The sequence below is a fragment of the Neopelma chrysocephalum genome, unplaced genomic scaffold, assembly GCF_003984885.1.
Source record: "Neopelma chrysocephalum unplaced genomic scaffold, ASM398488v2 Primary Assembly neopelma1_97390, whole genome shotgun sequence".
NCBI classification, from domain to species: domain Eukaryota; kingdom Metazoa; phylum Chordata; class Aves; order Passeriformes; family Pipridae; genus Neopelma; species Neopelma chrysocephalum.
Genome location: NW_020926031.1, coordinates 1,267,777 through 1,283,524, shown reverse-complemented (window position 1 = coordinate 1,283,524; position 15,748 = coordinate 1,267,777). Strand labels below are relative to the sequence as shown.

Here is a 15,748-nt window from a genome sequence, read left to right as displayed (position 1 = left end):
AGCCTGAGCCAGAGTGGTGAGGAAGGTGGTACCTATTCTCCCATCACCCACTTCTCTGTGATGCTCAGAAGCCAGAGGCAAACGGAGGCTCTACAGTCATCTTGTCTTGGCTGGCAATTCTGGTAGCTCAGAGAGGTGAGGTGTGGGCAGGTTATCTGTGGAAGTGACTTAGGCATGTTGTCTTCTCTCTGTCGTAATAAGCACTGAGGAGGTTAATTGCTGTGGCCTCGGATTTGGGGCCTTTGAGTAGTTCCTTTTTGGGGAAGGTGCTGACCTTAACAAACTGGAGAAATGTTGATCTCAAATCTTGACGTGAGACTCAACTGCTGACAAATTTGAAACTCTCAGCCTGGGGGTCTTTGTGTGGTGATGGACAGGTAGCAAATATTTGGCAGGATTATTGGAACAGCAGCTCAGCTTTCCAGGGCTGGTATGCTCTGGGTAGGAGTGGCACAACACAGATTATCCAAAGGAGTGCCGTGAGGATTGAGGTGAGCAATGGCAGAAAGGGCCTGAGGGATGTGAGCAGAGCTGTATTTGGGGAAAGGAGGTGGAGGAGGATTGGTGCAGGTCTCAGGGCAAGTCTGAGACCAAATGCCTTCTAATCTGTAGTTTAAATAGATTAGATTATCTAAGTCAACTGTATCAAATACAAATTTAAACTAGTTGTTTTTTCTCTGAAGTAACAAAATTACTTTGCAAACAATGCATCCTATGAAGGGAAGAGAGCGCCAGTGCATTGAGCTAATGGTGCATGATTCTTAGTGACCCAGTCCAACAGTGCTTTGGAGTACCCCAGAAGGATGGAGGCTGTGCTGTGATACCCCTGCCTGTCAAGTCTTCTGGCTGTTCTTGAATAGAGGCATCTGCCAGCAGTGAGGAGATGGGCAACCCTCTCCCTCCTGCCCCAGCTGTTCTGACAGCCATTCCCAAGGAAGCCTGAAGAGATAATAAAGCTGTGTAGAAAATAGGATTAAGGTAATGAACAAGCACAACGGAGTTTGATCTTTCAATAACGTAAAAGCCTGAGTGACAGGCAAATAAAAAAGCCAAGGCAACCTAGGCCACTGGGCCTCTTGCAATGGCTGGAGTGTCAAACTTATTTTTCCCTCTTCACCTGTCACAACTGGAATGCACCATGCCACTGGGTCTTTTCCTCTCCAGGGACCTCTGAGCTGCTGGACTCATCAGCATGTGCAGGGCAGGAAACTGAATAGGGAGCATGGCTGGGAAACTATCACGTGAAGCTTGATGTGATCATTCATAGCAAGGGAGTACAGAGCTATCCTTCCAAGTCTTGCCTCTCCATAAACTGTTCTTCTTCCCAGCAGAGCTTTTGATCCATCTTCAAAGGCTCTGGTGGCTGCCAGAAGCAATCTCGTAGGAAATGCTATCTCTTCCTTTGAGGCTTTTGCATGTTGTCTTACCTGGTCAGACTCCAGAAGTGAGAGCATGGCATGAAAACTTGAAATCTTAGAGGCACCTAGGACTTAAAAACTCCTTCTGTGCCCAATGTGTCTTAATAACATCTGGTGGACAGAGCCAAACTCTCTGAGTTTGCTGCTTACCCCTTCCTTGTGGTCACAAAGGCCCAGAGGTTGACCCACAGAGGCTGAACATGGCAAGGACAATCTCTAAGTTCAGAATGTGGGTAGCTTCTGTCAAAAAAATTATGCAAGGTAGAATGATGCTTAAGATGTGTTCTTTAAAACAACAGGATCCTTAGCACCACTGAGATGTTTAGTGCTGTCCACAATCAGTTCAGTTAGCTGGGTTTTCTCTGCATCAGGGGGTGTGTAAGAAACAGTGCAGCAGTTTCAGTGCCATTCTCTTCTCTTGAGATAGGTGGTCTCTTTTCCCCAACAGCTGAGAGCTGGAACATACTACAAAAGGATTTAAAGCTTAAATAACCTTTTGTGTACTGATCATCTTAGTTCCACACCAGATAAGTCCTTGGCTGGTGTTTGTAGCTGTTGGTCATGGTATGTTTCGTTTTTATGACCTTCGCTGTTCCCTGACCCTGGGGCAGGCATTCTCATCCCTCCAATAGGAAAGGGATAATATCTTCACCTGTAAATATGTCCTGTGCTTTGAAAAGGGCTTGGTTGGGTTTGGTATCGGGAAATTTTTAGTGGGGAAAGGAAATGCCTCTTGCTGCATCCCACCCCCACAACTGTCTTTCATTTCTGACTCTGCTGAGATGATGGTGTTGGATCAAAGCCACAACAGGCAGCAACAAGCAATCGTCAAGGGGAGTCTAAAGCAGGGGAATGACTGCATAATGCCAAGACACTGTCTCTGATGGCTGGAATTCCAGATGCTCCTACACCTGGCCCTTTCTCCTGTAATGAAGGAGGATTTAGGGTTTTTTCCTATGCTTTTGAAGCTGACTAGCTGCACCTCTGGAGGACATCTCTTGTCCCACAGATGCTGCATTGTGCCATCTGATTGCTTCTAGATGTGGGGAAGTTGCTGTGCACTTATTCCCACTCAGCATCAAGATGTGTGTGTGGAAGGCAACTGTGAGTAACTTCATTGATTAGAGGCCTGCACGGAAAAGGAGAGCAATGAACAGCGTGGGCCACTGGATACTAACCTGTGTCCTTTCATGAAGTATCGGGCCTTGCTGACTCCTTGGCCTCTTGCAAGTCCTATTGCCTCTCTGTCAGTGAGGGTCACGATGGCAGCTGCCCCTCTTACAGGTCAGGTACCTTTCTTTGCTCCCATTTGCCTTTCTCTATTCTGACTTTCCTGTCTCATTTGCTGGTGTGAGTGTGTGGCTCAGCAGAATAGCCACTTAATGGCATGCAAGAGAAAAGGAAACTTTATTCAGATCCTCCTCTTCTTTCTCTTCCTATCACCTTTTGGAGTTTAAACTCCTTGGAAGAGGAGGGTGATGCACCACTGGGGACAGCTCCAAGGCCAGCATTTGTTGTTTGTCTGTAGAGAACTGTTGCTTCCCCTCTTACTGGGGTGGTCTGCATGTCATTAGGTGACAAATGCCCCTGCCTCAAGGATCCTTCTCCATAAGGTAGGATACTCCAGAGGTCTCTTTGCAGCATCTCTTGGAGCTATTCTGTCAAGCCTGATATTTGAGGTGGACCAGTGATCTGTCTGGCATGGTAGTCCTCATGCTGTGAACATTTTGAATGCACAGATCCTACAATGTTCTTTCCTAGGACACGACATGACAGATGCAGGGCATGAGAGCTGTTGTGAAAACTGAACCAAAGTTAGCTGTGCCCTGCAAGCCACCCAGATCCTCTACCTTTTAAATATCCAGTCTTTGTCCAACTCCTCCCCCCTTTTGAAAGCATTTTTGGCAGAGTGGTTTTTTGCTTCTTTTTTTTTTTTTTTAAGAACCCTCTAATTTCTTGTTCGGTTTTTCTCCCTCTCCTGAGCCCTTTGAAAGTGGCTTTATGCCGTCACTGACACCAAACTGACACTTTGCGTTTCCCCACTTCTTATCCCTTTATGGCAACAGATGTTGAAATTTTGTATCCCTTTTATCTGTCCCTCTTTGCCCTCTTCCTGTAATTAGGTTTCCCTTGTTAGCAGTACAAAGTGGCCCGGTTTGCTGCCTGGCCTTTTGAGCCATTGTGTCTGAGCACATTTTTTTCCTCCTCTTTCGGAAGAGTTCCTTCCCCCTTAAGTAATAGGCAGGGTGTGGGCCAAAGCTGTGTCTTTTTCTTGTTTCTTTGTTCTCCATTTATCTTTGCCACCTTTTTCAAAGAGATGGTGGAAAAAAAAATAGAGAGTGCATGGAAGGGGAAGATACAGAGTTGCATTTCTTGACTGTCAGGCCCCTTGCTTTTCAGGTGTTCAAAGCAGGTGCTTTGATGTCTGCAAGTTTTGGGGAGGTGGGAGGTAGAGGATTCATGAGAGTGGCTTGGGAGTGGATGAGAAGGGAGATTCAGGTGTATGGCTGGTGCCCTCAGCAGAGGGCTGGGGAAGAGTCTCAGGGTAGCCAGGCAGCTGCTGAGCATGTTAGTAATCTGTTTTGCCTGTAGTGCTATTGCATTGTCCTCTTTCTTTCCAAGAGCCAGCATGAGGGTTACCATCATAAGCAGCTGGCTGAAGTTTGCTAACGTGCTGCTGCTTGATCTCTAATATGTGCTTCCACGGGCCCCTTGATGAGTCACATCTGTCTATGCCATGGGGGGGGGGGACAAGAATTGGTTGCTGTCTTTTGAATTCCAGCATATGTTGATCTGCATCCATTTTGGGGGCTCTTCAGAGCCTATTGAGTTAGCGTGAGCAATTTTCAACAAAGAGGGAGAGCTTGAAAACTTGGGCTCCCTGTACTGTTCTTAAAAAGCAAGTGTAATTTGATAGTGGCAGTATATAGCACTGAACACCCTGGTCAGCTGATCACTACTGATGCTTTCATGTTAAAATCCAGTCCTTCTTGACTTTGTGTCCTGTCATGCTGAGATTTTTTGATTATGTGGAAGTAGACAAGTGAAATGAGAATCTGCAGGTATAGTTCTTGATTATAAACCTTGCTAAATGTTTTCAATAAAAGCTTTTAATGTAGAAGCTTGACCGAAGATACACAAGCAGACTTCTTAGCATTATGTTCTAAAATAAATTCTGTAGAAGAGCTTTCTCTCCACAGCCTTCAGCTCCAAGGTTTATACAGGTTTGACACCCTCTACATAACAAAAGGAGCTGTTGGGTGAAGGGAGCAAACAGGTTCAGAACTGGAGTTGCTAGATTGAAAGGAAAGGTAACTGACTCCAAGAAGTGTGGAGAGACCAGGCGTTTAAAATGGATTTGTCCAGTCACAGAGAAGTGATCACATATGTCTGGTAAAAGGAGAGACAAGCAATAGCAAATATTATCCTGGTTCTGATAACAGTTTCACAGGATTTGGGGAACAGAAGATTAATAATAGCATGCTGTAGATGTGGAATACTCTCTCCTGCGCTGTGTTTCTATAGATTCATATGTCAGGCATCTTTTTTTGCCAAGGAAACTCCTCCAGGTTTTGTGGGAAAGAGGCTCCCTACTCCTTTCAGGCTTGGGTTTCTTTCTCAGCATCTCTGTCTTGGCTGAACACAGTTTTAAATCACAACAACCAGTCCAAACCTTGTCCAACAGTGAGCTAAATGGCTTTCTGGGATGTGCTTACATCGGGTAAGTGAGTGCAAATGTGTGCCTTCTACTGCTTCCACTCGCTGCAGTAGGGTGATCCACTGATAGTTGCCCTTCCTCAAATGGCTGCTCATTCTCTTTTCCTTGAGGCTCTCTTCCTTTTTTCTTGTTGTGCTGTTTCCCCAGCCTATCCACAGATTTCTTTGGTTACTCTTTTTAAAGCATCATATAAGTGATATTCCCACTTATATATCTTTCTTCCTGAAGTTCAAAGGAAAAAGAGTTGGGTGAAGTGACAGACTGGGGTCTGTCATAAGGGAATTTTTGTCTTTGGGCAAACCCTTTATTGGCCTGTTCATATTAAATCAAGAACAACAACTGTCTTTGGATTTCTAATCTGGTCCTTGGGAACCATTCTCTCTGCAGTGAGGTAGGTAGAATGGAAAGTCTGGATGTAGATCTGTGGAAAGGGAAAAGCAGGTCCTTCTTCAAGCTGGCAATCCCACTTGCGACTTGAGCAGCAAGACTAATGCAGACAAGTCTCCTGTCTTTGGGAATAAATTAATCATTTGATAAGGCAGAAGAAATTTTCTACCCCAATTCAGCAGCTTTGAAATGTAGGTTTTGATTCACTTGCTCTCTGAGACCTTGGATGTCATTGGAGGCAGGATACCAGGCCTATGGCCTGAGCCAGTTCTGGAGAAAGCTTGCTGCTGCAAGGAGCCTCTTAAGTAGTGGTCTCTTGGATGGCTGTCCCTTTTAGAAGATGCTGTGTTCAGAGCTGTGCAATGTATATATATATATGTGCCTGTGCAATATATTCCCGTGGTATGCATATGTTCTCAAAACCTGTTGGGGCCTTGTGGTTCTTTACTGATTTCTGTTTGGGGTTTGTTTTTTGACACTGTGTTTCTGAACTCTCTCACATAAGCTGGGCATCTTCTGCCTTCCTTTTGTTAAGAGGGCTCTGGTGCTTCTTAGCATAAATGTAAGACCACTGTAAGAGGAAGAACATACAGGTGTTTACCTTATCTCCCTATGGCAGTCTTGGCCCTGTTTCACTACAGGGAAGCATGAGGCCAGCTCCTGCCCTTTGGATGTGTGCAGTCCAGGGCATGCTGTGGCCTTTGCACTTTTGTTGAGGCGTATTTATGACAACTTTACAAGGCCCTGAACAATCAGAGAGTGTGGGTGGGGGCTGGACACTCCAAGCGCATCAATCAGTTTCATCCCTCTGAGCCAAAGCAAAAGTAATCTTTATTTTTCCCTGGGTTGAGAGAGAATCAACAGAGGCAAGAGAGAAGAATGGGAAGGAGTGAATGAGGAACCCCCTCTGCCACTGGCTAGTGGTAGCTCATTTAAAGAGATGGCTTTGTTTTGATTTGGACTCTCCATTTTTTTTTGTCTCCCCACTAAAGGAGACCTGCAGAGCTCTGTCCAGAAAGGGAGCAATACAGCCGCCTGTTCCCACACAAGTGGGGCAAAAGGCTTTGAGAATTCCCTGCTTCTTTTCCTCGCCTCCCTCTTTTTCTCTTCCTCCAAGAAATCACAGTTTGAGAGAATTCCCCCCTACTCCTCCCGTTGGAAAGAAAGACAGAGAAGACATTCTTGACATTCTTTGCAGAGAAAAGGGGTTAAATGTCTGAATTTGGGGGTCACCATGTTATACAAATTGCAATCTAATCGTTTTTACAAGAACACACGTGTGCTAAGAAAAGGAGCCATGGACAAGAAAGAAAAGGGGATAGACAACCTTTTTTGTCCTATCTTCTTTTTTTTTTCCGCCCAAGGTTTTGGACTATTGTCATGTCCTGTCTCTCTCCCCTCCTCACCCCCGAGAGGGAGAACATTGGTTTTATAGTTAAATTGGTTCGTAAAGCAGAAGGGCTTGGTGCCATTTCTGTTTGTTTTCCCAAATAAAAGCCCCAGCAGGATCTCTTTTGCACCGTTGTGGCTTTATTTGAAGAAACTGGCTTTTTCCCATAGCCCAGCGTGTCAGTTTATCCTCTGAACTTAACCTTACGGGAACCCGAACAACAAAAACTCACAGGGTCCCAGAGCTGGAAAGGTAAAGAAATTGTATCTTTTTATTGGACCATTTAAAACGTGTGTGGGCCAATTCAGAGAAAGCAGAAGAAAAGAAGGCAAAACTCCCTCTTCTGTCTCTCCCCCAACACAGTCTCAGACCATCGTTGGTGTCATTACCCCCTACTGCCTTGAGTTCCTCCAGTTGCACTGAAGAATTACAGAGAGGCATTTCTCCTGAAAATCACATATAACAGCATCTCTGAGCCATTTTTGAGGTGCTCCCTCAAAATTCCCCAAGCCAATCCCACACCTCCCTGCAGGAATTAGTAGCCTGGTCTAAATGCAGGGGTAGGATAACTCTATGAAGAATAACTTTGCCAAGGATCTATGCTTCTTCCTCTGTACATTACAGATGTTGTTTGATCATGCCTTTCCCTTCTTAGCATAAGTTGCTGTGCATCCCTTCACTGCCTCAGCTGCTGTTGCAAAGCACCTGGAAGAGACAAGAGCTCAGCTCTTCCCTTTGGTTTTGGTGCACACTCCAAATTGGTTGACAGAAATTGTGCAAATGCTATTCCCCAAATAATTATTTTTAAATGGATTTGATTTGTTTTCTTTTCTGTATTGGATACTCAGATCAAATATCCCAGTGTTTTGAACTTTTTACACTTTTTTTTTTTAAGTATATGATTCCCACCTGTCTTGTTGCAAGTAGTTATTGGGGCTAAAATATTGGTTTAGAGCTCTGTTTGGTTTCTGAATAGTCACCTGCTTATATGCAATGGATTATCCTCTTTGATGGATGATCACGCTTCACAGATGAGGTTTCCAGAGCAAATGACAATGTCCTCAATTTTGCACATCTGTTTTCAGCAGATGTTCTGAATTCAGCAGTTTCCTATAATTTGCATATTTGTATAATATCAGTTCTAGTGAATCAGGGTCACCAGAAAGGGAGGGTAGGGAGAAAAGTGTTTATTGTTTCATCCCAGATTTTGGAATGTTGTTCTTGTGTATTGGGGAGATCTGGGCAAGACCTGCAGCAAATGGGCAGGGTACAGGGAGGCAGGTGTAGACTTCTTTTGGACTTCTAACCATCAGGAAAATCCTGAGCTTTTACAGTCACACAAATGATCGCGGTGGCTCGGGAGGCTGTATATGACTTTTAACTTTGTGACAGCAACATTCCATGGATTATCTGGAAACTAACCATCTGAGCTCTGCCATGACTGATCCTATTTTGCCTCCATATTAGTGGACTGAGAAGGAATAGAACTTTAAGTTGTTTTTAAAAAGAAGAACAAAAACTTAAAGAAACCAGCCTGCTTCTTCCCTTCCTTAGTAGTAAAAAAGAATGAAATGTGGAAATCCTGAAAAAATAGCTTTTTTAAAAAGTAATTTCATAAAGTCTTGTTTTCTGAAGAACATGGAAATTGATGGAGATGAATCAAAGGATTCTCTAGTGTCTGAACAAAATGGCTTTCATTTTTGGACTCCTCAGTTGGATACATTTCCCAGGCGCACAGACTTTGTTTTAACATTTTATTCTATCAGCAAGGAGTCCAGAGCCTGGTGCCAACAGCTTTCCTGTGCTAGGGACAAAATGGGCTGCTGGATTTCCTCTGGCTCTGATCCTTGTGAACTGGTACCAGAGTATTGACAATATTATTTTGGTGTGTATAGATGCTTAACAGGAAGTAGGAAGAATTAGGAATATCTGTGAGACTCCTCAGTGCTGGAGGCCTACCTGTAGGCACTGCATTGGCCCAGGTGGTTTGTGGTTTAAGTACTGAAACTGAGAGCTCTGGCTCTAGACTGGTCTCTCCGGGAAACCTGCACTGTCACGTTTGTGATTCTGCCTCACAGAGCTCTACTGGTGCAGAGGTGTTTCTGTTGGTGCCACCCAGCACTGGGACTGAACCTGGGCACTATCTGGCCGAGGTTGTTCAGTACAGAAAACAAGCAAAGCTCCTACCATATGCACAGGCAACTACCTGGCTTGCCTGGAAAAGGCCTGGGAGTGAAACAGCCTCTACTTGATACTGCTGGAGGGCCATGGCATGGTGCGGAGGTGGTGTGAACCTTCCATGCTCGGTCTTCACAGATATTTCCTGACTAACCTTCATGGCCCCTAACAAGGAGGGGGCCTCTGAAGGGCTGAGGATCAGCCACCTGGGTTTTGAAAGGTGTTTGGGAGAAAAAGGGACCACAAAGGAAAGGAGAAGGCTGTTCCCTGCTGTTGATCTCTGTGAGCTGATAAACCTGGTTCAAGATAGTGGTGACATCTCTTTCTGTCCCTCATGGAATAGGTCTCTTCTGTCCATTTAAACTGTTAGAAACCACTGGGGATGTGCTGCTGCTTTTCTGTTGCCCATTCATGTGTTATCTTGATCCTTTATGGGTTATTAAGGATTAGCTGTGGATTTTGCTCCCTAGGAAGTGAAAACTGTTGGGATCTGGGGTTTGAGGGAAGGGAGTATTTGGGATAACAAAGACTGAACAATTTGTGGGCACTAACTTGTGATCCCAAGGCTAGAAGAGTTGTGGTGGCAGGGAGTTCCCTTCTCAGCATGGGCTTAGCATGTCTGTGTATGCTGCTGGCTCATAGAGTTAGTCTGGCATGGTGGTAGCTGATCCAGAGACACCTTAGTCTGCTGAAAAAGGGGGAAATACTAATCATGTTATGCTTCTTTATCACCTTAAGTGTGTCCCTGCTAGAATACTTGGGTGTTTTGGTCTGTGTGCCCAATGTACAGCATAGCAGGATTTTCCCCTGGTGTCAGATGGTAAGTGCTTCACTGTAGCAAATAATACCTTGTTTCTGTGAACTGCTGAGGGCTGCTGATGTATCCAAGGGCTCCACCTCGCATCTGAGAGCTGCTTTGGCTGACTTGTTCTTGGGGCAGAAGTGAACAAATCAACAAACCAGCAATGTAATGTTTACTTTGCTGCAGTAACATGAGAGTATCTGTGCTCCTTCCCTGCCTACAGAGAAAAGCTAATAGTTTTTTTTCTCTCCCTTTTTTTCCACCTTTTCTTTCCTTTTTGTTGCCTAGGATGGAAAGGGAAGTGGAGTGGAGGGAGGAAAACTGGTGTGACTCTGCTAGGATGCTTAGGGTACCACTGCAGTGAGGTGTGGAGGCACAGAGGAACACTCGGAGCGAGACATCTGGGTGGTGTTTAGTGCTGCACAGGAAGCTCTGAAAGCAGGAATCCAGACTCTCTGGTTTCTCCTGTCCCTGTGATGCTGAAATTTTTCACTTGGAGACATCACCAGGCCTCCATTAAAAATTGCTACCATCTTGCAGTGCTGCAGACTAAAATCAGGTCTGGGGAATGGAAGACTTGCTTTAGCGTGGCCAAGTTTGCCCTGGGTGTGATGAGTGCTTGTTTAGAGGTGGGAGGTTTTGAGGAGATCTGCTGTGACCCATTTCAAGAGAAGAGGAAGAGGGCTGGTCCCAGTGAGTAAAATATCCCTGGACATGCTTTTGTATCCTGCTACTTTTCCTTAGCACATTGCTCTCTCCCTGAGCTCACTTAGTCCTTTATATATTAAAGGTGTATTAGAAGGGAAAATGGTGGAAAGGAACTAACAGAGCAGATGTCAGCTAGCAGAATATTCACCAGATGTGCTGCTGTGTGGCCTATGTGCAGCTGCCTGTCCTGATTTCCTCTCCTGAAGTGCCACATGCTCAGAACATCAGTCCAGGGGCTACCCTGCAAAACCCCCAAAAAAGGCAGCAGAATGCCAAAGTGGGGAGAGAGGGGTCCAAGCTGCTGGTGCTGTCTAGGGTTTGCTGGGGTAGCTCATCTCCTGTAAGTAACTCTTTGCTCCTGCATGAGCAACTGGCAGAGGACTCCTTATGCAACTCACAGGTAGTCCAAGGATTCTTGTCTGGGAGAACAGCTGACTCCTCCTCATACCTCTGCTGCATTGTCTTGCAACTCTGGATCACACATATAACTTGTAGAAAGAAGAAGGTTTTGCAGAAGAGAAGGGCTGTGTGCATGTCCATCTGTCCTGCTGGCTTTGCAGAACTGCAGATGGAGGGGATTTGTGTGCTTGGAGGGGCAGGGGAGTGCCAGAGCTCAAAGATACCCATCCATGTCTCACTGCATGGTGGATCTGAGGACCTATCTGTGCCAACCAAGCTCCACAGCTCTTGCTCCCAATGTTGGCACCATGAGCGCTTCAACCTCTCAACCCACAGACAGGTGCAGAGTTGCTGCTGGGTTGGTTTGCAAGTAACATTCCAAGGGTTAATGTATTGTGAGAAGGTTGCAAAGGGCTGAAGCCTGGAATCCCCTCGATCCCTTGCCTGGAGAAACACAAAGTCCAATAAGCCAGCACCCCTGGATTCGTGTTGGGGGGAATTAATTCATGCACTTGATGTTAAAGCTTGTCCGAGAGGTTTGCATGGGGGGGCCATTGCTAGGGCTGGTTGGCCTCTTTAAATGGTTGCTAGGGCCCTGGCATCAAGGGCCAATGTAGCTGCCCACAGCCACGGTCACGGAGGGAATTACACAGCCACAAAGAAATTGTTATTCTACATAATCTGCTCTTTGGAGAGTGACTGTGGGGAAACAGGCTGGCCCCAGCATGCCGCCAGCTCTGTGATCATAGAAGCGTGCTGGCTGCAAAGATCGGCCAGGGCTCGCCTTCTGATCTGGGGACACCAGGGCTCGAGGCGCTAATCTGCTTTATCAGCGATTTCTCTCTCCTGACACAAAGGTGTTTACTTGTTTTAACATCTCCCAGGACTCTATTTCTCCTTTTGTGTGGTCTTTATCCCCTGACGAGGGCTTTAGCCCAGATTACAGACAGAATTAAGGCATTTGGCGATGTGCCTCAGAACTGTGTGATGCTGGATCAAGGAGCAGAAAGTAACAAAATAATGGAGGGAGATGCTGGGAGTGACCCCACTGCGGGATCCATGCTGTCGGCTTTCAGGATTGCTTCATTGTCCTGAGAACCAAGAGCCTGTTGGAGAGGGGTGGCCGTGCGGCAGGGTTTGAAAAGCAGGTGCTTCAAGGTTTATTGTGTCCAGCATTTTTGATGTAAAGGGTGTGAGGAGGAGGAGGAGGAGGAGGAAGAAAAGGAGGTCTTGCAATAGGTGGCCATTTCAAGCAGCTGGGTAGATTGTCCCCTCCATTCCCAAGAGTCTGTCATGGCTGGGTGTTGCTGCCTGCTGGGGCAGGTGCAGTGATACTGGGAATGGGCTGTGACATGTGCCTGATGCAATTTCATATGGTCCAGGGAAGGGGCTCAAGCTTTTTCTTGCAGTCTGGCAGGATGGGTCCTCACCAGGCACCATCCACGTGGTGAGCTGCTGGTTCTGCACATGAACAGCAGAGTGATACCTCCACAAAGCACCCAGCACAGAGCTTCATGGAGGTCTTACTTTTTGCTCTTTCACTGCAAGCAAGGAATTTAAAAGGAGGAAAGGGTCAAAAACCCCCAAACATCTAGCCTTTGGAAGGTCATCTCCAGAGCCACTTTGGGGTAGTTGCTGTCACAGATATTATGTCCCAGATATTATGTTTGCAGAATGCAATGTAACTAGAGGGGGTTGAGGAGAGCAGCCACAGCAGACTGGGTTGGGAGAGTCTGATTTGCCTGTGGATCTGACCGGTGTGTCAAAGATACAGGGAAATACCCCAGTGAGCAGTATTTTGAAGGATAGAGTATGGGATGGGATTGACCAGGTAAGTGGCTCTTGCAGATTATCTGTAGTTTGACTAAGTTGAGAACTGTCTTCTATAGAAACAGAGCCCCATAATTCAGAATACTGGTCACTTCTCCCAAGGAAAATGATCCCATTCTGCTGGGGGTCAGCTGTGCCTGCTCCTTGTCTTTTTCTCTTAGAGCTGTGACTCCAACTGGTCACCCTTCATGACAGTTAGTGGCCCAACCGGTAGCAGAAGCTGGTGGTAGGAGAGGAAAACTGTGCACGCTTTTGTATTCTGGTGAATCACAGAAATGAGATCTAGAAGACTTCTGTGATGCCATTTCTGCTCTGGGTAGCTGAATTGGAAGAGCTCTTTGCTCTGAATGACTCTTTCCTGGTTGTGTTTCATTGCAGTGGTCAGCTGTTGACCTGTTTAGGGACTGACTTCCACCGTGGAGCTGGAGTCCTTGATGTCTTCTACGAAACACCCTCCCTTCTCCTTTCTTGTGGGTATGACACCTACATCCGCTACTGGGACATACGGACCAGCACCAGGTGAGCCAACCTGCTGCCATCTGAGGCCCTCGTGAGGCTCCTGGACTTTCCTTGTGCAGTGTCTGGGAACTCAACTGTTGCCAAATTAGCTCTTTCAGGCAAATTGGGTGGAGGAGTAGAGGCTCAGTCCCACTCTGGTTTGTGTTGCCTTTGCAGGAAGTGTGTCCAGGAGTGGGAAGAGCCCCATGACAGTGCCCTGTACTGCATAAGGAGTGATAAGAACCACATGATTGCCAGTGGCTCTTCTTACTACGGCGTGGTGCGCCTCTGGGACAAGCGACAGACTCAGTGCCTGCAGGTGAGTGCTGGCTGGAGGCTGGGCAGCAGCAGAGCTGTTCTCTGGCAGCCCAATGCCCCTGTGTCTTTGGAAAAAGAGAGAGGGGCTGCTGGGCTGTCCTTGGGGTGAGCCCACTGTGGGGAACCTATATATGCAGGGAAAACCTGCTTCCCTCAGGCATCTCAGCCTCGGGTCTGTAACACCTGCTGGGGTCTTAGGCTGACCTCTTCTCTGAAAGGTTGATTCTCCTGTTTTCTTGCAGAGCTTTCACCTGTCTTCACCCACCAGCAGCCCAGTATACTGCCTCCGTTTCAGTACCACCCACCTATATGCTGCCCTGGCATCAGCACTGCACGTCCTGGACTTCACGGCCCCCTGAGTGGCAACACAGCTGCTTCTGGTCACCCCAACTCAGCAGAGCTGACACTCGGCTCAGGGAATTGCAGGGCAGGAGAGGTGAGAATGGCCCACAAGGCTTCTGAAGAGACTTTTTTGCCTGCCAGAAAGCTACAATGAAGACTGCACAAAAGGGCCAAACTTTCTCAACCTCACCTGCCTGTTAGTGGAAATAAATGGCCAGCTGTCCTCTACCCTTTTTATTTTGTGCAAGTTAGGGTTTGTTTTATTAACTGTGTTCCTTTTTTTCTTTATTTGCCCTCTTACTTTTCCTGTGGATACAGTCTTTGGGGGCAAGTTGAGCCAGAATGCCCTATCAGCTATGTGTGCTGGTCAGGCTGAGATCAGCCAAGCTCTGAGCCATTTGAAGCAAGTCTAGGCTATGTGTGGGGTGGACTGATTTGGTGGAAGGGAAAGGTCCCCGGACTGGGGCCCACCTTTCTCGTGCACTTTCTCTCCTGACAGCTGCTTGTGTTGTCCTTCACAGCCAAGAGTAACAACTGAGCTAAAAGGCAGAGCCAGCCCTGCTTTCAGTGTGTGCCTCCCCAAGCTGGCTGTAAGGTCAGGCTGTGCACTTGGCAGGGCTGAAATGGTCATGTTTTGCTAAATAAAACTGAAGGGAAACAAAAGAGATGTATATTTTGTTTCAAGTTCCAAAGGGGCTGCGATGTTACCTGCTGATTGCAGGGGCCTGGCTGTGTAGGGGAGGTTGGGTTAAGGTAAATTAGAAGCTGTCTGATAGAGCTCTCTCCCTGGCTAGACCCTGTGACACTGCTGCATTGAAGGCATTCCTGGGATCTTGGATCGCCTGTCACTTTTCAATCAAGAATTCAAAAAGTAGGATCTGTGGCTCATTTGCTGCCTGCATAATGAAGCAGCAAAACAGACTAGTGGATGTGATTTACTGGGATCCTGTAAACACATTCAAGTGGGCTCTGCTCCTTTTTGTGTCATCCTTTTGAACCCAGCCCGGGTCTCTGAACAACCATAGCTTTCAGTGTGCTCTGTGCTGTCTGCATGGGTGTGGATGAATGTGCTGTGGGTGAATACAGTGGTGTCTGGGATCTGGCCCTCCTTGGGGAAGGAGGTGCATGAACCCTACTTGGCTCTGAGTTTGGGTGTCCTGGCTAGGTAAAGGAGAGGTTTGTATCACAAACTGGGAGCACTTCTATGGTGAGGCACTCAGCATGGTGCTTTGTTAGAACTCAATAGGTTGATTTCCACTGTCAAGAGGCTGATCTTCTCTTGTGATGCACAAGAACTGGAGGAGGATGTTTGCTGGAACCCTGTGCTCTAAGGAGTTTTTGTGGTTTGAAAGCAACCCCACTCAGGGGAGCTATGCTAGGAGCCCATGAGCAGCTCACTTGAAGGTAGGGTTTGTTTGGATAGGAACTGTTCAAGTATGGACTGGGATGGAACAACATTCAGAAATCTAAGCACAGGGGTGGCTGTTGGAGGGGAGTTGGAAAGGAGCAGCATTGTTTGGCTTATTCCTGTGCAGTGAGGTTTGCAATGGCCATGTTTGTGCCTTCACAGAAGGGTGGGCTACTGCTGCTCCTGAGCTGGTCAGTGGCCCGGCCACTGCTTCCCCCTCTGCCATGCAAATGAAGGCAGCTGCCTTTCGGTTCCTGCACAGCCACGTCACGTTGTGCACGGCGAGGGAGCAGCTGTTTCATAGGCTGTGCCCACTCAGGTCTAAGCGCTGGTGCTGTTTGCAGAGATACCA

General features: G+C 46.9%; 1 protein-coding gene across 1 annotated transcript in view; it reads left to right on the top strand.

Moving 5' to 3' along the window:
• FBXW4 (F-box and WD repeat domain containing 4) overlaps nt 1-14,651 on the top strand; it is a 61,411-nt gene extending 46,760 nt beyond the window's left edge. Inside the window, exons 7-9 of the mRNA XM_027672311.1 lie at nt 13,209-13,349; nt 13,506-13,647; nt 13,889-14,651. Of these exons, the coding sequence (XP_027528112.1) occupies nt 13,209-13,349; nt 13,506-13,647; nt 13,889-14,005 (400 nt within the window). The 3' untranslated portion in view covers nt 14,006-14,651. The remainder of the gene's footprint in view (nt 1-13,208; nt 13,350-13,505; nt 13,648-13,888) is intronic.
• The last annotated feature ends 1,097 nt before the right edge of the window (nt 14,652-15,748 follow it).